The sequence below is a fragment of the Monodelphis domestica genome, chromosome 3, assembly GCF_027887165.1.
Source record: "Monodelphis domestica isolate mMonDom1 chromosome 3, mMonDom1.pri, whole genome shotgun sequence".
NCBI classification, from domain to species: domain Eukaryota; kingdom Metazoa; phylum Chordata; class Mammalia; order Didelphimorphia; family Didelphidae; genus Monodelphis; species Monodelphis domestica.
This window is the reverse complement of record NC_077229.1, coordinates 298,477,995-298,501,845: the sequence shown is the minus strand read 5'-3', so window position 1 is coordinate 298,501,845 and position 23,851 is coordinate 298,477,995. Positions and strand designations below refer to the sequence as shown.

The following is a 23,851-nucleotide window of genomic DNA, read 5'->3' as shown; positions in this document are numbered from 1 at the left end:
GATTTTTAATTTGTTCACTTTCTAGTTTTTTAATTTGCATGCCCAATTCATTGACCTCTGCCCTCCCTAATTTGTTAGTATATGAACTCAAGGATATAAATTTCCCCAGTACTGCTTTGGCTGCATCCCATAAGTTTTGAAAGAATGTTTCATCGTTGTAATTTTCTTCAATGAAACTATTAATTGTTTCTATGATTTGTTCTTTGACTAACCTGTTTTGGAGAATCTTATTGTTCAATTTCCAATTAATTTTTGATTTACCTCTCCATGTACCCTTACTAATTATAATTTTCATTGCATTGTTATCTGAGAAGGTTGCATTTATTATTTCTGCTCTTTTGCACTTGTTTGCAATGTTTTTATGCCCTAATACATGCTCAATTTTTGTGAATGTACCATGTGCTGTTGAAAAGAAGGTGTATTCCTTTTTTGTCCGTATTTATTTTTCTCCACATATCTACTAACTCTAATTTTTCTAAGATTTCATTCACTTCTCTTACGTCTTTCTTATTTATTTTTTGGTTTGATTTATCTAGTTTGGATAGAGGAAGGTTCAGGTCTCCCACTAGTATAATTTTTCTGTCTATTTTGTCCTTGAACTTCACTAGTTTCTCCTTTAGAAATTTGGATGCTATGCCATTTGGTGCATACATGTTGAGGTCTGGTCTGCTCTTTTCTTTACAAATTTTTGGAATTTTTCTATTTTGTTGAATGATCATAATTTCCCCTGTAAGAATATAGTCAGTTTTGCTAGGTAGTTGATTCTTAGTTGTAGACCTAGTTCCCTTGCTTTCCAGAATATCATATTCCATGCCTTTTGTTCCTTCAGTTTAAATGCAGCCAGATCCTGGGTTATCCTCACTGTGGTTCTGTGGTATCTGAATGATTTCTTCTTGGCAGCTTGTAATATCTTTTCTTTGGTCTGATAGTTCTTGAATTTGGCTATAATGTTCCTTGATGTTGTCAGTTGGGGATTAAGTACAGGAGATGATCTATGGATTCTTTCAATGTCCACTTTTCCCTCTTGTTCTAGAATATTTGGGCAGTTTTCTTGGATAATTTCCTGTTGTATTACATCCAGACTTTTTCTTTTGTCATGGTCTTCTGATAGACCAATGATTCTTACATTGTCTCTCCTTGAATGATTTTCTAAATCTTGTTTTGTGAATGAGATACTTCATATTTTCCTCAATTTTTTCATTTTTTGGTTTTGTTTCATGGTGTCCTGCTGCCTCGTGAGGTCACTTAATTCTAGTAGTTGTATTCTGGTTCTTAAAAACTGGACTTCATCCCTGGCATTTTTGTCATCCTCCTCCTTCTGATCTGATTTTCTTTGGAGGTGTAGTAATTAAAATAGTTGGTTGTCATAAACTGTAATGATTTTAAATAGTGGAAGACTTAAATTGTAGTAGATAAAAGAGTGGATGAGTAAATTGTGACCGCAGAAAATATGATTTTAAGACAGTGTCTTGTTTTAAATCAAATTTAAGGTGGTTTCCAGGGAAAAATTCCCAATTATTAAAATATATCATTGCATTTCTGCTAGTAGAGAAGTCCATTACATTCCATTGTGCCACAGTGTATCAGTCTCTGTGTATAATGTTCTCTTGGTTCTGTTCCTTTCACTTTGCATCAATACCTGGAGATCGTACCAGTTCACATGGTATTCCTCCACTTTATTATTCCTTTGAGTATAACAGTATTCCATTACCAACAGCTACCACAATTTGTTCAGCCATTCCCCAATCGAAGGGAATTTTCCAATCTTTTTGCCACCAAAAGGTATGTGGCTATAAATATTTTTGTACAAGTTTTTTTTTTCCTTATTATCTCTTTGGGGTAGAAATGCAGAAGTGGTATTACTGAAGCAAAGGGCAAGTTATCATTTAAAGTCCTTTGGGCATAATTTTGAATTGATTATTAAAGGAAAGAATGGATAAAAGTTGGAGGGGGAAAAGAGGATATTCCAGGAGAACAAACAGGAGAATAGGGATTGAAATTACTCTCCTTCATGAATACCTGTATAAAGAAAAATATAATTACTTAAGTAATGAAAGAGGAAATGGGGGAGTGGGATCTGTGTGCTAATTAGACTTTAATATAGGCAAATGGTAGTCTGGAGAATGAGATGATGCAAATGTTTTTCAGAAATATTGGGAACTTTGTAGAAATTACATGTAGAGAGACTGAAGTATGTCTCAGATTTAATGTTTTGTTCTTATCTCATTTTTTAAAAGTAAAATTTATTTTTTCCTATTTTATTTCTTCTCTCCTTTATAGATACTATACTTGGAAATTATTTAAAATAAGAAAATCTGCATGTGGAGTATAATTTATTTTCAAGCCATATTTAAAACTGTACTTTTTAACTTTTATTTTTCGGGTAACAATTGGGCTTTTTTTACTCCCCTAAATTTACTAACTTTTTATGTTAAGTGAATGTTATTATATATATGATTAATGAGTTTTTTCCTCCCATTGTGTATAATATTAGTTATTAAAGTTTTTTTGACATAGACTTATCACAATAATATTTAGTCATTCTGACATAACTAAATAAAAAATAGTTATTAAGCAGCTGATTTTGTATTTTGCTTTCAAAACTTTCTCAGTAATCATTGCTTTATTTAGAATGTAGTATGAATTTTGTGAAAGTATATTGATTTAAAATATATTGTAAAACCAAGGTTTATTTTCATTTGAACTGAAAATATACCATAAATATTCCAATTTTAAAATGAGAGTAATTTTCATATCAAATACATTTTTTTCTGTAAAACTAAACTTGTTCTTTTTTTCTTTCCCTAGGATTAACTTTTTATTTTAGATTTAATGTTCTTTTGAAAGAAAACAAATCAAGTTCCTTTACACTGATTCTGGACATTCTGCCAATGTTTTTCAAATTATTAATTTAATTTGAATATCATCATGGGAGGAGCTGTAAGTGCTGGGGAAGACAATGATGATTTAATTGACAACTTAAAAGAAGCTCACTATATTCGCACTGAAAGAGTGGAGCAAGCATTTCGAGCTATTGATAGAGGAGATTACTATTTGGAAGGCTACAGGGACAGTGCTTATAAAGACTTAGCTTGGAAGCATGGAAACATCCATTTATCAGCACCTTGCATTTATTCTGAAGTAATGGAGGCATTGAAACTTCAACCAGGATTGTCTTTTCTTAATCTGGGAAGTGGAACCGGATATTTGAGTACAATGGTGGGCTTAATTTTAGGTAATTTAATTTTTGAGAAATTTTATTTTAAATATATAAGCAATTCTCTTTAAAACTTGGATTATATTAAAGTATGTATATTCTTATATTGTTGTGTATTATATGTAATATTGTACCTATATTATAGTCATCTAATGCTTTGCACATCAAATAGTAACTTTCAAAGTGAAATATAAAATAATCCATCTTCCTCTTGCTTCTAGCCAAGTATACTGATGTACCAGGCAGGTGCCACTTGCTAGACACAAGCTTCTAAACCTTCTTGCTTCCAATCCAAAATTTGAGTTAAAAGTTAAAAAGTAGCTGGGACTCCGACAGATCAGGATTATACTATTATCCTTTTTCTTTTTTTTTTTGGCGAGGGAATCCTTATTGCTGAGTTAAGAAATTGAGGAGTAAAAATGGAGGTACAATGCCTTTACTGACCTTTTCTCAACGTCATGGGAACATTTCCTTTTTGTTATTGAAAAGACATAGGTAAGATGGAAATTTGAATTAGAGAGATAGAAGGAAATTAAGTTTATGAAATACATTTAAGAAGCCAAAATTTATGGTATGCGAGTATGAAAATGTGAGAAATAGCTTCCTACTATAATATGTGGTGGTAAGATTTGAACAGCTATAGGTTTTATTAAGAAATGATTGCTATCATCACAAAGAGTAATGCATTTGTGAAGGATCAACATTTTGACATTTTTCTTTTGGTGACTTTTCTAGCTTTGAGAAAAACTATTGGGTATAAAAAAGCTATCATCAATTCAGATCATCTATCTAGAGCACTTTGCAACCCTCATGTTGCTATATGTATTATCAGTATTCTTGAGAAACTACCTAGAAACATAGCTATACGTCTCTGTGTGTATTTTAGTAAAATTTTAATGTATCTCTGAATTGTAACCTTATTTTTCATATTGTCACTCTTCTCCTTTGTGTTATGGAATTAATGGTAATTGAAAAAAGTGAATGTCATAAGAATAAATGAAATTCTAGTGTCTACTGGAAATATATAAATAGCAACTGGGCCATTTGAGTTTTGGGGTAAGTGGGTTTTCGTTTTTCTTTGCAGTTGAGAATGGGTGTGTTACCCCTGTGGCTTGGAAGATGTTTTTCTTTGCTCATATAGCTTTTCTTTATATCACAGAGGTTTTAAATTTTCATTTTTGTATATCCTATGATTTTGTAATTTATAAAGCAAAGCTTTCTGTCATTTGCATAGCCTTTTAAGAGGACACATTAAATACACATCAGGGGTTTGCTGTGAGGAAAGTTTTAATGATGATGATGATAACCTAGCATTTTATAGTACTTTTTATGTCTCATCTGATCTTCACAAAGTGAAGTAGGTTCGTAGGTGTGACTTATTGTGCCCATTTTACAGATAATGAAACTGATGAACAATTTAAGTGATTTGCCCAGAGTCTCTACAGTTATTGTCTGAGATTAGATTTGAACTAAGATCTTCATTAATTGAGGTACAGTGCTTTATATATGCTGCACTATCTTAGAGTTTCTGGCACATTGATAGATTTAGAGCTGGGAAGAATTTTAGAAGTCATCTAGTCCAGTCGTTTCAAACTCAAATAGAAACTAGGCTCCAGAAAACCCATGTATTAATTGAACAATTTCTGTTTTATTATATTAACTAACTTCACTAAATATTTCTCAAAATATATTTTAATCTAGTTAGGGCTACACTCCAAATAATTGCCAGTAGGCCATGTGTATTTGCCACTTGATCTAGTGCAAATATTTTTTTAATAGATGAAAAAATTGAGTTCGAGGTTTAATGACTTTTTCCAAGGTCTTTCAGATAAATAAATATTAGATTAAGGGTTCGAACCTTGGTCCTTTGACTAGAAACCAACTTAATTTATTGGAGCCATCTGAAGGATGATGTAAGGTATTTTCTTGGACAGCCTCAGTTAACTAACCACATGAGGTCAAAAGCACTAATTTCAGAATGACACTACTGAATCTAGATTGCTCAAAAACATTCAACCAAATTCTCTCATCTTTAAATGCACAAATCTTGTTGATCTTTGGGCTGAGATGTAGTAGTAAAACCCTTTGGACAGAGGGTACCTTTATTCTTAAGCATAAGACTTTTTAGGTCGTTAAAGGCAGTCATTCTTTAGAAGGATGTTGGCAGTGAATTAATCTATCAGCCTGCTACCCTTCCATTTTATATATGGAGCTCATTGACAATTGTCACTGGGCACTGAACCATTGCTCACTGAAAAGTGTGGATCAGAGTGACATATTTAGAATGGCAAATGGGATAAGTGATTGCCTGAACCATCAGAATGCATTTCTACACAAATGGCCACCTGCAAGAGATATTATCATAGTTTCTCTGTTTTCTGCCTTGGTCACTCAAAATCTAAAATGCCACATTTTAGTTAGGACACTGACAGATTTGAATGTATCCAAAGAAGGGAGAATAGGCATTTCAGATTTTGAATGACTAAGGCAGAGCATGAGGAAATTATCACTTCCCTCATATATATCTATTAAGGCAGCTTAAAATTGTATTATCTTATTTAGGGAATTGGAGAAGTTCAGCACAAAGGAAGGGAGATAGTAGGTACATGGTCGTCATCTTCATGTATTTGAAGGACTGTCATGTGGAAGTGGGACTAGACTAGACTTGATATTTTTATTTCCACAATATCCCTTGCGTTCCTTCCCCTTCACTCACTGATTCTGAAATTTTGTGGTTGTTTTCCCAGGAAAACCAGTTCCTAGTTCAATGAAAGAACTTTTTTTTTAAAAAAAACTTTTGAGTTTGTAAAAACCTATATAATTTATAAGATCTGAGAATTGCAGCATGTTGTAGTGCATAGAGCATTAGACTTGCAGCCACAAAGACCTTCATATCTATATGACACTCTACAGGTGGTCATTTGACTTCTCTTTGTTTCATATTCCTTACCTGAAACTAGGCACTGTAGAGCTGGGCCTGGAGTTAGGAAGACCTGAATTGAAATATGTCCTCACTTATTACTTGTGTATGACCTTACAAAAGTCGTGTATGATCTGCCTCAGTTTCCTCAGAAGTGAAGTAGGGATAATAATAGTATGTCTCTCCCAGTATTACTGTGAAGATAAAATAAGAATATTTGTAAAGCACCTTGTCAACCTTAAAGTGCTTTGCTAGCTATTGGTTTTACACAAGAATCATAAAGGCTCTGGGTAACTAGGCTATCCTAGCCAAAATGAATAAACATAACTTATCCAGGTTTTAAACTAACCCTGAGTTCTACAGGGCTCAGTTCTAAGTCCTTTTTTCTTCTCCACCCACCCTAAGATTCTCAGGAGTTGTTTTTACCTCTATGCAGAGGATTCCCAGATATCTCTATATAACCGTATTCTGTTGGTGAACCTATAGTATGTGTGCTAGAGGGGGCACTCAGAACCCTTTCTGTGGGCATGTACACTGTTGTACCAGCACAGAGTTCATTACTAGAAAGCCAGATGGATGTGGGGTAGGGCTGTTCCCCTCCCTCTCTCTATGCAATTTGCAGTTTGGGCACTCAGTCCCTAAAAGGTTCACTATCACTCCCCTAACCTTTCCCCTGAATTAGTAGGATCCCTAACTACCTTTTGGACATCTTAAATAAGATGCCTGTAAGCCTTTGCAAACTCAGCTTTTCTCTAACAGAATTCATTATCTTCTCTTATATTTCTGTATTACTCTATATTACCGTAGAGAAGATCACTGCCATCGTCTTAGCTCACAGTCTCCTTCTCATTTCCTTTCATATACTCATTCCATTTATCAATCTCTTGTCATAATGTAGTTTCTGTTTTCACAAACATTTCCCCTTTCCAAACACTTCTCTTTACAACTGTTCTTATCACATCATATTTAGATTATTACAGTAGTCCTCTGGGTAGTCTTCCTGCCTCAGACCTTTCCCTATTCTAATCCATGGTCCACAGTGCTGTCCAAGTCCATGTCTGATCATGTCACCCAAATGCTCACTTAAACTTCAGTGGCTCTTTATTATCTCCAGGATCAATGATAAACTTTTGTTTGACATTTGAAATCTTCTATAACCTGGCCCCTTCCTAACTTTTCGTAGGCTTCTTTTAATTTGTCTTCATACTTTGCAATCCTGTTATCCAGGGCTTTATGTGATCACACAAAACTTGAGGAATTCCTACCATGTGCCTTGTTACTGGCTGTCCCTCATCTCAGAATAAATACTTTCTCTCATCAAGGCTTCTGGTTTCCTTCAAGACTCAATTCTGTCCCACCTTATGTTGGAGATCTTTCCTGTGTGTGTTCTCTCCTTCCCTGTTAATAGTACTTTTTCCCTTGAGGTTACTTTCCAGTTGCTGGTGTACATACAGGTATGTACACATGTATGTACATGCATACGTACACACATATAAACCTCTTAAGATTTTTTGCATGTTATCTTCCGGTACTAGAATATGAGTTCCTAGAGGGTAGGGACTAGCTTTTTGCCTTTCTTTGTATCCCTGGAGTTTAGCAGAGTGCTTCACACTAATAAAAATATTTAATAATTTGTGACAGTGGAGTAATCTTGGGTAAGTCACCCTATGAGGGATTCATTTTTCTCATTGTAAAATGAGTAGTGTCAGTCCAGATGGTCTCTAAGGTTCTGTAAGCTCTTAAATTTTATAATATATAATTTATGAACCACAGAAAAAGAAGATATATGATATAAATGTAAGCACATACTAAAATGCAACATGGCCTATCCAACCTTTTTGATGACACTCATTTTGGCACATATAATCTAAATCCTGTAAAGGATAATTTTAGTGTTGTGACTTGAAATCTAATTAATTGGTCACCAGGGAAAATTCCCAAATAATAAAATACCCAAGTCAACTGGAAATTATGGTGATTTAATTAATATAGAAAGGAATTAAGGGGGAGAGAGAGAGAGAGAGAGAGAGAGAGAGAGAGAGAGAGAGAGTGTGTGAGAGTGAGAGTGAGTGAGTGTTAATTTAAACTGCTCCAGCTCAGGCTGAGCCAGGCAGTAGTTAAAGGCCTTAGCCAAAGTGGCCTCCCTGAGCCCAAGGGAAAGGGAGTCAGTCTTATCACTTACCAGGAGACTGTCTCAAGGAGGCTATCTGAGTCCTGAACTGAACTCCAAATTGAATTGCCAACTGACCTTTCTAGCCTCCTTTAAAGAAATTTTCTCTTATGTCACCACCCCTAAATTTTCATGTCTACCAATCACAGTAGAGGCTTTTCTCCAGGACTGCCCATTGTTTAGTTCTTACCTTCTTTGATTAGATTTTCTCCAGGACTATCCACTCTTTAGTTCTCACCTTCTCTGGTTAGATTATATCTTTTGAGGTACTTCACACTTCCTTGTTAAGCTTACCTTTTGTGATAGTTACTTGACCTTTTTGTGATTAATTTAACCTTTATAGGTACTTAACACCTTTTTGTATTAGATCTAAAAATAGACTTAGCTTAAGTTCTAGCTTCACTATAAGGTATGAGTTAAGTATTTTCATTGTTCAATCAGGAGTTTACAACTTTATCTTCCCCTAAAGTATGTCTAATTAGGGTGGAGTAATTTTAAAATTCACAATTCTTAATGTACCCATGATGAAAGCAATAGTTAATTGGAGACTTCAGTTTTTTAATGGAATTTTTTTTTTCAAGGAGTAAAATGGAATTGAATTAATTGACCTCCTAACTTTTCCTAGTTCTAGATCTATAATTTTATGATTTGCTTTAATTATTTTACAGAATTCTTAGTATGCTGGCAATATTTTAATATACTTAAAGTATAATATGTAAATATATTAATATCGTTACATTTTAATATAACTTAAAATGTATTTATAAAAGTTATAAATTTAAATTTAGATTCTCAATGCAGTATGTTAACCATTATAAAAATTAAATTTTAACTTGGTGAAATTTTAGTAAATAAATGGTTTCATTTAATGTGATATACATTAATATTGACCTTATGTACATAATTTTTTAAAACCCTTATCTTCTGTCTTAGAATCAGTACTAAATATGGGTTTCAAGCTAGAAAATTGGTTAAGGCATAGGTAGTTGGGGGTAAGTGACTTGCCCAGGCTCACAGAGCTACTAAGTGTCTGATGTCACATTTGAACCCAGGCCCCATCTCCAGTCCTGGCTCTCTATCCATTAAGCCACCTCATATATATAATGTATAAAAACCACATTAAACATTTTTCCCCTATGCAGAAAAATTTCTTAATTCTAATAGTTGAATTTTTGGACTGAAATTTGTCCCTAGTATTCTGAATTAAGATAGGGTTCCAGTAAATAAAGGTTTATTTTAAATAATACTTTATCAAACCATCAGAAAAATTGGAATAAATTCTCTGTTTATAGACCCTAATATCTAATTCTAAACCGAAGTAAAACAATGTGTGCTCCATGTCCTATTTTTTCTTTTGATAAAAAATTTGTTTTAACTATAATAACTAATAAAAAGCAGGAATTTTCTTGGTGACATTACTTCACACTGTGTGAGTGGTTTTCAATGTTACATTAGCTATTGGATAAAGGACTAACAAATTGAGCAGCAAGAAAATACAAAAATTAAATTAAAACACTTGAAAATTACATCATAGAAAAGGAACAGTTGGTAGAGAAAAAAAAATAACATAATAGAGGTGGTTTGTTCTCTGTGAGGAGATTCAGGTTTTGGAATTTAGTCTTAACAAAAGCACTAATAGATTGTATAAATAGAATTAGATTAAAATATGTTTCTATGAAGTTTTGGTCATAAGAAAATATAGGAAAAGTGCATAAATTAAAGAATTATAGTATTCACCTTTGAGGTCAGTCTTTGATATAATTCTAATTATTTGCATTTTTATTTGGGTACTTCATAGCCTTCTGGATAATGTTGTTGAAGTCATGAATCCTGTGAAATTTCAAATTTCTTTATTGTTGAAGTCCCATGAGCAATGTAGATTGCATTTAGAAACCTAGAGATTATAGTTATTTCTTCAGACAATTTAAAATTCCTCATTCTTTCCATTTTTTTCTCAGAGTTTTCAATCTACATCCTGATAACATTTCCAGTTTTTCATTTGGAGGCAGCAGCTAAGCTAGATGGTTGTATGGGTAGAACACCAGCCCTGGCGTTAGGAAAATCTGAGTTCAAATCCAGCCTCAAACACTTAATAGCTGTGCACCTGCCACTTACCTTCTATTTGCCTTAGTTTTTTTCTTTTTTTTTTTAAAACCCTTACCTTTCGTCTTGGAGTTAATACTGTGTATTGGCTCCAAGGCAGAAGAGTGGTAAGGGCTAGGCATTAGGGGGTCAAGTGACTTGCCCAGGGTCACACAGCTAGGAAGTGGCTGAGGCCAGATTTGAATCTAGGACCTCCCATCTGTAGGCCTGGTTCTCAATCCACTGAGCTACCCAGCTGCCCCCTATTTGCCTTAATCTACTGAAGAGGGAAATGGCAAACCACTTCAGTATATTTGCCAACAAAATAAATAAATAAATAAATAAATAAACAAACAAATAAATAAATAAATAAAACCATGGATAGCATGAAGAGCCAAGACACAACTGAATGACTGAATGACAAAAACTTGATAATTTGCTTGCCTTTTTTTCTGTCTGTTGAATCTAATGTGTGATTTATATTTAATTTATTTTAAATTAAAACTTATTTTCTGGCTTGCTACATGCAGTTCATTTACTATAGCTTACAATACTATTCTCAAACATCTACATATTGTTCTTGAATCCTGACTGAAAGTTACATCAGCTTATCAATTTTACTAATAGTTTTATAATATGGATTTTGTTTTTTGGCCATCAGATGATATTTTTAATTCTCATGGCTTTTGTTGTTGTTGTTCAGTTGTGTTTATCACTTTGTGACCAGATAGACCATAGCACTCCCTCCCATATTGTCTCTTTCTTTAGTGGATTTAGTGGATTAAAGAAAACAGATTAAGTGACTTACCATGGGTCACACAGCTATCAAATGGCTGAAGCTGAATTTGAACTCAGTCTTCCTGACTCCAGGTCCAGTGCTTTATCCACTGAGCTGCCTACTTTCCATTTTCATGGTTCCATGAGAATATAAGAAAAAAATATCCACTCCTTTAGATAGAACCATAAAATAGTATTTTCAGGGGAGAAATCAAGGTCCAAAGTTGATATCAAATATCAAATAAAGAGACTTCTCTTGTGAGAAGTCCTGCTTTACTTGAGGTGCAAGGTGTTCAGAAATTAATATTTGGGTCCCAACTTTGGAAAAATGTGTATGATTTTCTTTATTACTTTGCATTCTAAAGAGACTTTGAAATGAAAAGAAACATATCACATGCATTCCTAGATTAAAAGACTGTAAGGGACAGGAGGTCTCTTGGGTACCTAAAATTCTGTTTAAGGCAGGCTGTGAGATGGAATACTTTCAAAGATAAAAAAGCTTCACAAATTAGTGGAATTCTTATAGCCAGAATTCTAGCAATAAAAATGAATTATTCTTTAACAAAATTTAATCTAGAAGGAGGAATGAGTTTTTTTTTTTAATCCAGAAATGACAGCTCAAGTCAAGGAATTAGTAGAACATTAAAATAATAATTTAATGAAATTGTTAAGAATTCACTTAAACATGAGACTACATGGGTGTCCTTAGAACACACTATTCAAGTGTGTGAGAAAGAATCCTTATCTGCCTATCTTTTGGGACCAGAAGCTCCTTTTCTTGTTTTTCTTTCTTTCTTTCTTTCTTTTAAAACTCTTACCTTCCGTCTTGTAATCAATACTGTGTATTGGCTCAAAGCCAGAAGAGTGGTAAGGGCTAGGCAATGGGGGTCAAGTGACTTGCCCAGGGTCACACAGCTGGGAAGTGTCTGAGGCCAGATTTGAACCTAGGACCTCCTGTCTCTAGGCCTGGCTCTCAATCCATTGAGCTACTCAGCTGCCCCCTGTTCTTATTTCTTAATTAATTTAAGAGCGCACTTATATGTTCTCTGCCAAGAGAATAAGAACAACTTAATCCCATTCATTCTGTATATATTTACTAAGGATCATTATGATTCCAACTCTGGGAGGTAAAAACTTATTCTCTAGGATTTTATATTCTAGTAAGTGAGATGTGCACAAATAACTATAACACAAAGTAAAAATTTGTAAGTGCTTCATATGTAGTACAAAAGTGAAATGGGAATTTAGATCTTGGAAAGATGATAAGCTATGATGGTCAAGGTATAGTAAAATCTAATGTGCACATCATATTTTTCTGATTATATCCTGAAACTACAATGCTGTTCTTGTGTACTCGTTCTTTAGGAAATTAGGGCTAATTTCTTATACTACCTATCTTTGTTTTCAGCATTAAGACTTGAGTCTATATGTATTAAAAAGCAATCAAATTAGAATTAATGCTAAAAATTCAAAATTCTTATATCTATTTGTAGCTTTAGGAACAGCTCCTACTAAATCCAACTTTTTTAAGAATAAATAGAATAACCATATTATACCTTAGTTCATTTTGATGAATATCTTTTTTTTTTCCCTTTTACTCCTCTCCCCCTTTCTAATCCTAACAGAGATTGTTTTATACTACTAACAAGTAGCTCTTGCTATATACAAGCTATTAGGTGTGAGAGATACAAACATAGATATGACAAAGATCCTGGTCTTAGAAAGTTTAAAGACAGAAAATACTTGTCAGTTGGAACTAGATACCAACATATTTAAAGTCCTGTTTATAGTACTTGAGATATATGAATGAACATGGATTGTAGAAAGGGGTTATGAAAGGGGATATTATTGTTTTCATAAAAATGCTGCTGCTACAATTGCAGGTCCTTTTGGAATAAATCATGGAATTGAACTTCACTCAGATGTGGTGGAATATGCCAAGGAAAAACTTGAGAGCTTCATCAAAAATAGTGATAGTTTTGACAAGTAAGTATTGAAATTTGCAGTATTTCTTTGGAGGCCATAAATTGTGAATTATTTCTTTTTAGTGATTTATCTAAAAGAATAGTATTGGTGTTGTTCCATACTTAAAGTTTTAACTTACTGAAACTTTTTCTGAGATGTTTTGAAAATAAGCTGAAAAATATTGCATTCACACTGGGAAAAAATAATTCTTTTAATTGATAAAGCCATTCATTCTCTCAGTTGTAAAAACCCCTTAGTGATGTAAAATTAGAATATTTAAATAGAAATATTAAAAACTTAGTTATGATTTCACATAAATAATACCCCATCAAAACAGTAAAGTGTCCTATATCATACTCTTTACCAAAGACCAGACCATTAGGTGGATGTGACTGGAATTAAGTCCTGGGAGCCCAGGGTTTTACCCAAATCATGTGACTTGAAAACTTTCCCATTTTTTTCATTTATAATACTAGATACTAAAAACTGCTTGCTTTTGTAGAATATATGATTATTTGTTTAAATATTTCCAAAGATAATTGAAATTGGAAATGTGTGTTCCTACTCTCCTTTCCTCATAAGTATTAACATTATTATAGGTTCTCCTAACCTATGAGTAAGTTTATCATCCAAAAATTCTTTTGTTTGTTGCTTATTGGGAACACGGAACATATTTTTCCATGGAAAGTATTATACAACATGGTTTAACCATTGTATATTTGAACTATATTGCAAATAATGCGTTAGGGTTTAATTACCATCAATAATTTTTTTGTGATAAAATTTGTTCAGAGTTCAGTTCTGTCTCAGCTGCTAGAAGTGGCCCTCCATCAGAACAATAGACCCAAGGGTTAAGAAAGGTGAAAGAAATATAAGGATCTATGGATAAACAGTAAAAACGGATGAAATATAGGTTTTATCTCTACCACCCTTTCCTTTTCTTGGGAGACTAGATGAGGCAACATCTGTATTAGTACCACAAGTGATGATGATTTAACATGATGAGATCTAACCACTCATCCTTTCACATTGCTGACCAAAACTTAACTTATTGTGTTGGTCTAAAAATGGAAGAAGGAGGAAAGAAAAATAATGTATATAAGTGAAAGCTTTTCCTTTCCTTTCATCCTTCACCCCCCTGTTTTATCAAGCATGGCAATTTTTAGAAATTAAGGGAGGGAAGGCTCTAAGGAAGAAAAGAGCAATCTTTCAGTTGCTGAGTTGGGTTGCCTATCTATTTGTATATTACTTTAGAATTAATAGGATATTGTTTCTAATTTCATGAATTCTGAGCAACAATTTACTAAACTTTTTCCAGTGACCTTTTTTATGTGTGTTAAAAGAGATATTTACATTTAATTTACATTTTGAATTATTTTGCAAATATACACCGAGTTGGATTTGATCTTCATCATTAAAAAAAAAAACAAAAACCTTTATTTTTTCTTAGAATTAATACTAAGTATCATTTACAAGCCAGGAGAGTGATAAGGACTAAATTGCTGGGGTTAAGTGATTTGCTCAGGATCACATAGCTAGAAAGTGTCTGAGGCCAGATCTCAACCCAGGACCTCTTGTCTCTAAGCCTGGTGCTTTATCCACTGGGATACCTAGCTGCCTCTCTCTACATAACATCTTAAGGAATAGTTAGGTGATATTAGTGCAAGGGTGCAGGCAACTGAGCTTTCTTAATGAACATGGAATTTTTTTTCTTTTTTTTTAATTTAAGTTAATTTATTTAGTCAATTTGTACCATTATTTCTTGGTTACAAGAATCATATTCTTTCCCTCCCTCCCCTGGCCCTGCTCTTCCTGTAGCTGATGCATGATTTCACTGGGTATTACATGTGCCCTTGATCAAAACCTATTTCGTGAACGTGGAATTTCTTTAAAAAAAAAAATCCTATGTTTTGAACTTTTTGATTGTACCTCTGGTGGGTGTGATTAACCTGGGTAAGTTGATAATATTAGCATAAAATAATACTTGAATATTCTTAAATTTATCATTAAAAACTTAAAAAGTACTTTCCAAAAATATTATATTTCTTTGTTTTCAGTCTGGATAGTACATATACATAAGGTTCTGTTTTGTACGTCTGGATAATAATAAAATATATAAGGTCTTTTAAAAAAACTATTTCATGTGATGTTTCCCAATTACAAGTGGTCTTTACATTCTACCTTGGTTAAGACAAAGCAGAACAAGAGCTGGGATGGAAGTAGAACACCACCACATTCTCCTATGAAAGTTTTTATGGAGCTTGGACTTCATTCTGTCAAGTGGCAGTAGCCTCGAAAATAATAAAAGATGTCATGTTACCTAAAGTATTTCTTGATCATTAAAATAAAAAATGTATATTGTATAAAATAGATATTAAAATGGATTTCTTTTTAATTTGTTGCTTTTAAAAAATTTGCTACATTTTCCATTTGAGTGCCATACTTTAATAATAATGCATGTTCTTGACTCAAAATGAAAATTGTCAGCTTTCCTTCACTTCGAATTTTGTATTTTAGTTGAAATTGAGTAAATACAAAATATTCTGAGATATACCATTTCTTGGAATTTTTATTTATGAACATTTTGTCTTAAAATTTTTGTTTTGATTTTTATTTGATGGTAAATATTACAGCCTTTTTAGTAAATTCTCTGAAGTATTATAGCTTATTTTGAAACTGTGAATTCAATATTGTAATATAAGAGTGAAGTTTAATGTTTTTTGGATTTTGTTAACTTTTAGAGTTAAAATGTTTTCCTAAAATGTAAATTTACATGTAGTGTCCTAAAACTTAACAAAAATACTTACTTTGTTTAAGGTAACTGGCTTTTTAAACCAATTAATAGGTACAGGAATATGTTACTTTTTTTGTTAATAATAATGATGATATATATATGCATTGTAACCTTAATGGTGAAATAAGGTATAGGATTTGATTCTATTAATTATAGAATACTAGATATATTGGAATATGTTCAAGGACATTTTGGGATAGAATCCTGTTTTTATGTCTTGTAGGAGGGGAATAAGAGAAAGGGGAGAACAAACAGGCAGAGATAAATATTGTTCAACTCTTTCCCTTTGTATATACAGTGAATGGATGAAGGATATCTTTGTAGTAGTGTATACCTGGTCATGCTATAGTGGAAAAGTACACTTAACTTGGGGGTTAGGAAACTTGGGTTTATTTCCAAGTTGTTAACTGTTAAACTTTGAACAAATCACTTAGTTTCTTTTGGCAACTTTCAGGTTCATAATCTATAAAATTGAGATAACATTAGTGATATTTGTTTGTCCTATCTCACAAGCTGCAAAAATGTGAATAATTTGTTTTCTGGTTTTCCAGTAAGCCTAGGGAAGTAAAAATTTTTATAGAAATGCTGTGTTTACTGCTGTCTTTATAGTTGTACAAACCAAACTGTCCTGAAGATATATATTTCCTATTTAGGTTACATATTAATATTTTAGGCACAAATATCCACATATTATTTATTTAAATATAAAGAAGTTCAATGATGAAAATGTGTCTTAATACCTTTGTTAATAAGAGTAGTAATAGTAAGAAAATGGTTGAATATCAGATGTGGCTTTTTTTTATCCCTTTAGCTATATGTGTTTTATTTTGCATATTTCCTTAATAGATTGTAAGCTTCTTGAAGATAAGGGACTTTTTCATTTTTGGCTTTGTAAACTCCTTGTTTCACACATACTGATTCTAATTGTTGACTTATTTAAATAAAGCTCTCTACTTGAGTTAAAATAAAAACTGTACAAACACTGGAACATGGGTGGGTGGGTAAGAAAAGATTTGGTTAGTCAACAATTCTGGAGAGAAAACATCTGGTAGTTTTAGTGGATTGCAAATTCAATCTCAGTAGTGCAACTTGGTTATCCAGGAAACCTAACTATTTTAGATTACTTTATTTTTATAAAGTTTGGAAAGACTTTAGCCTTAAGTTCTGTGAACTTGGTTTAATTAATTCATAATATGTATAAAAATGTATTTCAACATGATTGATATCTTTTGTAATTCTGTGTATTTGATGGATTTAAAAATATTCTTAGAAAAGGGGGTTTGTAGGTTTCACAAGATTGTCAAAGGAATCTAGGACAATGCTATAATAAAGTCCATGATGGTCTATAGTAAATGAGGCAGTGATAATTCTATTGTACATTGTCCTGGCTAGGCTATTTCTACATCTTTGAAGGTCTGTCTTCTGAAAGAGGGCATTCACTTGTTTTGACTAGCCCCCAGAGGACCGTAGTAGGACTGGCATGCTAAAAACAGTCTCTTCTATTAGGTATTTGTAACATGAAATATAAGGTACAGTGTGCAGCTTATTTGGACATATTTGTTTTTTTCAAACTAGATTGAATTTGCATTACCTTTAGATTGTATAAATAGAATTTGCTTCCCAGGACTTATCTATCCAGCATTCCATTTGTGTGCTTACACTGTGATGCTGTTAGGTAAACGAGTCCTGGGTAGCAAATTCTATTTACGTAAGGATAATACAAAGTCTTCTGCCTAGCATTTAAAACTATCCTACTTTTCTAGTCTTTGTTATCCATGTACTCTCATCAGTTAAATTGACCTGTTTTACCCTTGGAATACGTTCCATCTACTGGTATTATGCTTTTTGGTCCTACATATATGGAATGTACTTAATCTTCCTATGCCTCTGAGAATCCTTAATTTCAAAGCACACTAGTGTTAATATTTCTCCTCTTTAAAATTCATCCTTTGTATGTACTTTATATTTCTTTATGTGCATATGCTGTATCAAAATGGAATATTAAACTCCTACGGGCAAGGTTTTTTTTTTTTTAATTTTAACCTTTATCTTCTGTCTTGGAATCAATGTATGGAATCAATGTATTGATTCCAAGACAGAAGAGTGGTAAGGGCTAGGCAATGGCGGATAAGTGACTTGCCCTGGGTCACCTAGTTGGGAAGTGTCTGAGGTCAGATTTGAACCTAGGACCTGACTCTCTCAATCTACTGAACTATCCAGCTGCCCTGCAAGGTTTGTTTTAAGTTTGTTTTTGCATTCTGTAAACCTTAAAATTTCTTAGACTTGTGAATGTTGGAAATTTCACCATTGGGAAATTTCATACTTGGAAAAAATTTCCTACTGATAGTAAAAACTCTATTGGAATGTGAAAACCCTTGGCATGGGAGGATCCTTCTCCTCCCTACTTAAGACTACTTTAGGACAGAAACCTTTTGCTAAACAATGGAAAGGGTTTTGACCTATGCTTAAGCATAGAACAGGAAGTTCTTTGAGTCATGATTGATTTTAGAATTGATACAATAGAGATACTTGGAATGACAGAACCAGGTCTACTCAGAGTAAAAGGATTTAGGAAGGGCTGCAGCAAAGATCAAGATTTAATTATTTGAGAATATGACCTTCAACAGACATGTGCAAAGGAAACAAACCTCTGGGCGGTCCTGGGTTAAGCTAGAGCCACCATTGGCACAGGGGAGACATCGACAGTGATTGGTAGATGTGAGAATTGAGGGGAGGGGACTTAGATGGTGTCCTTAAAGATAGCGGGGTCTGAGGAGGAGAGAGAGGTTTTGCTCTGAGAGGTTTTGCTCTGGAGGAGTCTGAGAGGAGAATTCTCTGGAACATTTCTTGAAAGGAGGCTCTCTTGAAGGTGGAGCCTGAGGTTGGCATGAGAAGCCTTACCTAGAGAGATCTTGGGTGAGTGATAAAACCAACTGACTGATTTATTCATTCTTATTCCTTTCTTACTTTCTCTCTTTTTCTATTGATTAATCAGTGTATTATAAATTAAATTTCTCTATAAAACCCAGTTGGCTTGGGCATATTCATAAATTGGGAATATATTCCCTGGCGACCATCTTATATTTATATAAAACCAAGACACAGAAAACATATTTCAGTGGTCATAATTGATATATATATTTCCCTTGTTCCCAAACATTTTAATTATCACAGTTTATGGCTCCCACTCTCTTATCTACAACTATTTAACACTCAAAACTATTTTAAATCTAACAATTCCCATTGTCTAGCAATAGTGTCCCTCCTGTGTAGTAGTCACAGTAGATGACTAGACTCATTTGACTAGCCCAGGACCTTTTTTCAGAAGTTAATTTACTTGCCTATGTTTACTCAGATGAATAAAGGACAGAAGCAAGGCATGAATTTAGTTCTTCCTGGCTCCAAGACTGGTCTGGTATTCTAAGCTATATTTGCTCTGATTTGAGGGTATGAACTATGTCAGTATATACTTGTATCTCATAAGTTGGTTGATTGATACATGTTTAAAAATGTAAGTTGCTCATGGTGAAAACATCCCTTAAGATTCAGATGAGTTATTGTATAAAACTTTCAACTAGATTCTCATTGGATATTTTTAAAATAAGGGTTAAGCTGATTTAAATAGTATATAGTAACAACCCTAGGAGTCAGGAAACCTGAATATCAGTCCAGGATTTAGTCCAAGATCTCTTTCCATCCCTAAAGCTCAACTATTATTAGAAGCTACATTATTGCGGAGAAATTCACCTAATTTTTAAAAACTCTTAATTTCTTTACCTGAATTTCTTGATCTCTGTGAATCCCATCCAGTCTTTTTGTTGTTATTCTAGTTTAAGTTATTTAAGGTGTTCATTTTTTTAAAAAAGGACATATTTTCCAGTGATTTGAAAACACTTTGTTCTTTTTTTAAGATTTTATGCTTGTATAATATCTAGTAATAACTACCAGAATTTTTTTTTGTTTCATAATCAAAGTTATGAAAACAATTGACTTGCCTGAAATAGTATATAGTTTTACAATAACAGTTGATTGTGGAAATACTACTACCACATTAGTTTTGGAAATTATCTAGAAAAGGACATTACTGTCTTTTTTTTTTTTTAGAATATTTGACTTTTTGCTGTTATAAGAAAAGTATTGCGGATTCCTCTGAAAACTTTTCTAGTACATTATTTGCATATTCATATGATCATTGGTACAACTAAAATATAGTTTGTGCTACTTTGTATAGGGCTACCAATTCCAGCTCGAAATCTTAAGATCCTGTGAACTTAAGAAGAAAAAAAAATACATTGTGGGGGGGGGGGGGTGCGGAGGAGAAGAGAATAATTGTGAATGGAAACCAAGATGTAATAGCTCCATTTCATATCACCTTTCTTTCCTCTATAGTCCAAATTTGTGCAAAAATGTGTAAGTTTTTTTTCTCCCAAATAAGTTTAATGAATAACTGGAATTATCATTTGCACTTTGTGTTATTGAGGTTTTTAAATTTTTGTTCTGATGTATGATTACATAGTTTTACCATTATAAATCATATCTGCACTTAGTCTAAGGGAATTACCTTGAGGTTAATAAACTTGTTTTCGCTCAAATGGATAATAAAGAATGGAATCTTGCCTCTGTCCTTTATTATCCATTATTGACTTAACATTGTTAATAAAGTACATTTGTTACTCCATTTATTCTAGAGTTATTTAAAACATGGCAAGTCTTTGATATGTGTGTAGATTTTTTAAAGGAATAAAAATATGGAAAAATACAAACCTAGTTGTTTAGCATCAGTTTCTAATGAATACTAGAATGAGCAATATATATATATATATATGTGTACATATATATATATATTCCTTATATTTTCTTGAAAGAGAAAATGAAATTACTTACAAATGTTATTTAGAAAATTAGGTTTTTAAAAAAATCATTATTTGAGTGTAATCTTTAAAGCAAAACTTTTAGCTAAGCAGTTCGGTATATCCTGAACTGTCTAAAAAAATAATTGTGATTTAACTTATATAAATGACAAAGGGTAGGAGGAGGGAGAGGAAAGGAGAATAACATTCTGAGGATACTTATTTGAAAGACTTGATGTAAGATTATTATTACGTATAACTTCTAGAGGAAAATGAATGGGTTTATGTTGTTCATAAGTGGAAGGGGATTTTGGGAGCCAGTTGATGGAGAAAAAGTCAGTACTTATTTTTCCCCCCATTCATTCATATTCTATATATTACCTTTTGTTTGCAAGTTTCTCTGAATGTACAGTGGTGGAAAATTTTTTGGAAATTGAAAAATGTATGATTTATCTAGTTATCCTTACACCTTCAATTTTTGAAATTTTGAACATTTACCAAAAAGTGCTAGGAAATTTTTCCCTTGACATGTATTAATTTTGGTAAAGGTTTTTTTTTTTTTAATTAGCCAATTTAGAACATTTTTCCTTGGTTACAAGAATCATATTTTTTTCCCCTCCCCTCTCACTACCCCTTCCTTTAGCCAACGTACAATTCCACTGGGTTTTACAAAATGTGTACGTGATTAAAACCTACTTTCATATTATTAATATTTGTACTCAGGTGATCATTTAGAGTCTACATCCTCAATCATATCCTCGTTGACCCATGTGATCCAGCAGTTGTTTTTCTTTTGCGTTTCCACTCCTGCATCTGAATGTGGATGGTGTTCTTTCTCATAAATCCGTCCTAAGTTGTTCTGGATCAGTGCATTGCCACTAATGGAAAAGTCCATTACATTTGATTGTATCACAATGTATCAGTCTCTGTATATAATGTTCTCCTGGTTCTTCTCTCATGCTGCATCAATTGTGAGAGGTCATTTCAGTTCACATGAAATTCCTCCAGTTCATTATTCCTTTGGGCACAATAGGGTTTTTTTTTCTCCCAAATAAGTTTAATGAAATTATCCATCACCAACAGATATCACAGCCATTCCCCAATTGGAGGGCATCCCCTCATTTTCCAATTTTTTGCCACCACAAAGAACGCAGCTATGAATATTTTTGTACAAGTCTTTTTCCTTATCTCTTTGGGATATAAACCCAGCAGTGCTATGGCTGGATCAAAGGGCAGACAGTCTTTTAGCACCCTTTGGGCATAGTTCCAAATTGCCCTCCAGAATGGTTGGATCAATTCACAACTCCACCAGCAATGCATCAATGCCCCAATTTTGCCACATCCCCTCTAGCATTCATTACTTTTCTTTGCTGTCATGTTAGTTTGGTAAAAGTTTTTAAGAGAAAATAGTTTAATTAGTTGATAAGACTTAAAAAATATATATCATTGATGTAATGACACATTTCTGTGGCACATTATAAAATACATGTGCAAAATACCAGACCCCACTTCAGTATATTGAAGGGGAATGTTGTTTTTTCTACTCTTGGTCAGCTCCTAGACATAGAATGTCCATCTAAGAGGGAAGCTACAGGGTATGGCTAGGTGACCCTGATCTCCTAGCAGCTTATCAAAAGAATTTTATGGTCAAGTTGGCAAGGTTTCCAGCTGTGAAAGAAATCACCTCTCCATCTCAAGATCAAGATATTACAACATTCACCTCCCAAAGAAAACCACAGCAAAGGTAAGTGTTCAAGATCCAAGTATTATTTTTAGGAAAACTTATCTTTCCTGAAATTCATAACTAAGTTGCATAATCATTTTCCAATTTCAGAAAAGAAAATGTGAAATTAGTTTTCAGTTTCAGACATTGATTTAGTACTTAGTCTCTGTAAGGCACTGTGTATATTCACTTGGAGATAAAAAGATAGAATGAATTTATTCCAACCTTCAAGGAGCTTGCATTTTACTGAGATTACATTTATCTAAAAAATAAATGCCAAGTAATTTCATAAGAGAGAGCACCAATACCTGGGGAAGTCAGGAAATGCCACATGGAGGAGATGGTACTTGGCCTAATGGCCTAACCAACCCTTCAAAGAAGCTTGGGAATCTTAAGAGGCAGAAGGGTGGAGAAAACATGCTTTCCACTTATGGGAAGAACTTGTTGGGAATATATTGAGGTGTTGGGCCTTGAAAAGCATTTTAATGATCTAATTGTAGTCATTGGAATTCTTCAGAACTATATTATCAATGGATCACCATAAAACATAGTACATAATTAATGCAAAGTATTGCTGAATTATTTCTCTGGAATGGCTTACCAGAGCCCTCTGATTTTTTCATTCATTAGAAAGTGTTTCAGGAAAAAAAAATAATTGTCAAAATTTTTTCCTTCAAATACTAGAAGTCATTTCTATTCATTGCACCTACATTTAAAATAGGAGTTGTCTCAACTGACATTTAGAGACTAAAAACTCAACAATTTCTGAAAATCATGATGTCACAAGTAAAATTACAATCATGGAGTATACTGTTTTGGAGTTTTTGTCAATTTTTTCCCCCATTAGAAATGGATCAATTCAAGTGGTGGGACATTTGTTTGAGACTCATTTTGTTTACTTGAAACAGTTTGTCAAAGCCTTCTAATCTAACTATATACGGGCATACATTCATATTAAAGGGATATATAACATGATAGCATATGTTTTATATATGTGTGTGCATTCAGTATGATGTGTATATTAGTAATTGAGTTTTCTTGAGAATTCCAATCACAAACTTTTAAAAATCACCATAAATCTAATTTTTGTGATCTTATTTTCTAGATTGTAAATTATCAGAAAGATTTCTGAAACCAAATGCTCATGCTTATCAGCTCATGAAAACAATTGATTTTTCTCTGGTAGAAAATTGGTTTCACTCAAATCATCTTGATTTTTTACTTTTAATTGTGTTTTAACTATATAACTCCAAAGTAAACAATATTTAGTTGACTTTCGTATGTGAAGCTACTGATCCAGTACCAATACTGTAGTATTAGATGTTTTTCTCTTTATGATGATATATTGATATC

The 23,851-nt window shown here is 33.0% G+C and overlaps 1 protein-coding gene across 5 annotated transcripts in view; it reads left to right on the top strand.

Annotated features, from left to right (window-relative positions):
• Positions 1-23,851, top strand: part of PCMTD1 (protein-L-isoaspartate (D-aspartate) O-methyltransferase domain containing 1) — a 59,915-nt gene that overhangs the window by 22,645 nt on the left and 13,419 nt on the right. For 4 of the 5 annotated variants that reach the window (XR_008917710.1, XM_001368793.4, XM_007487138.3 and 1 more), the window contains 2 exons: positions 2,809-3,235; positions 13,050-13,152. Coding sequence is in view for 4 of the 5 variants with exons in the window: in XM_001368793.4 (XP_001368830.1) it covers positions 2,929-3,235; positions 13,050-13,152 (410 nt within the window). In the remaining variant the exon portion in view is untranslated. Of the gene's footprint in view, positions 1-2,808; positions 3,236-13,049; positions 13,153-22,329; positions 22,520-23,851 lie in introns of those variants that run through there. The other variant, XM_007487139.3, reaches the window with a different exon arrangement.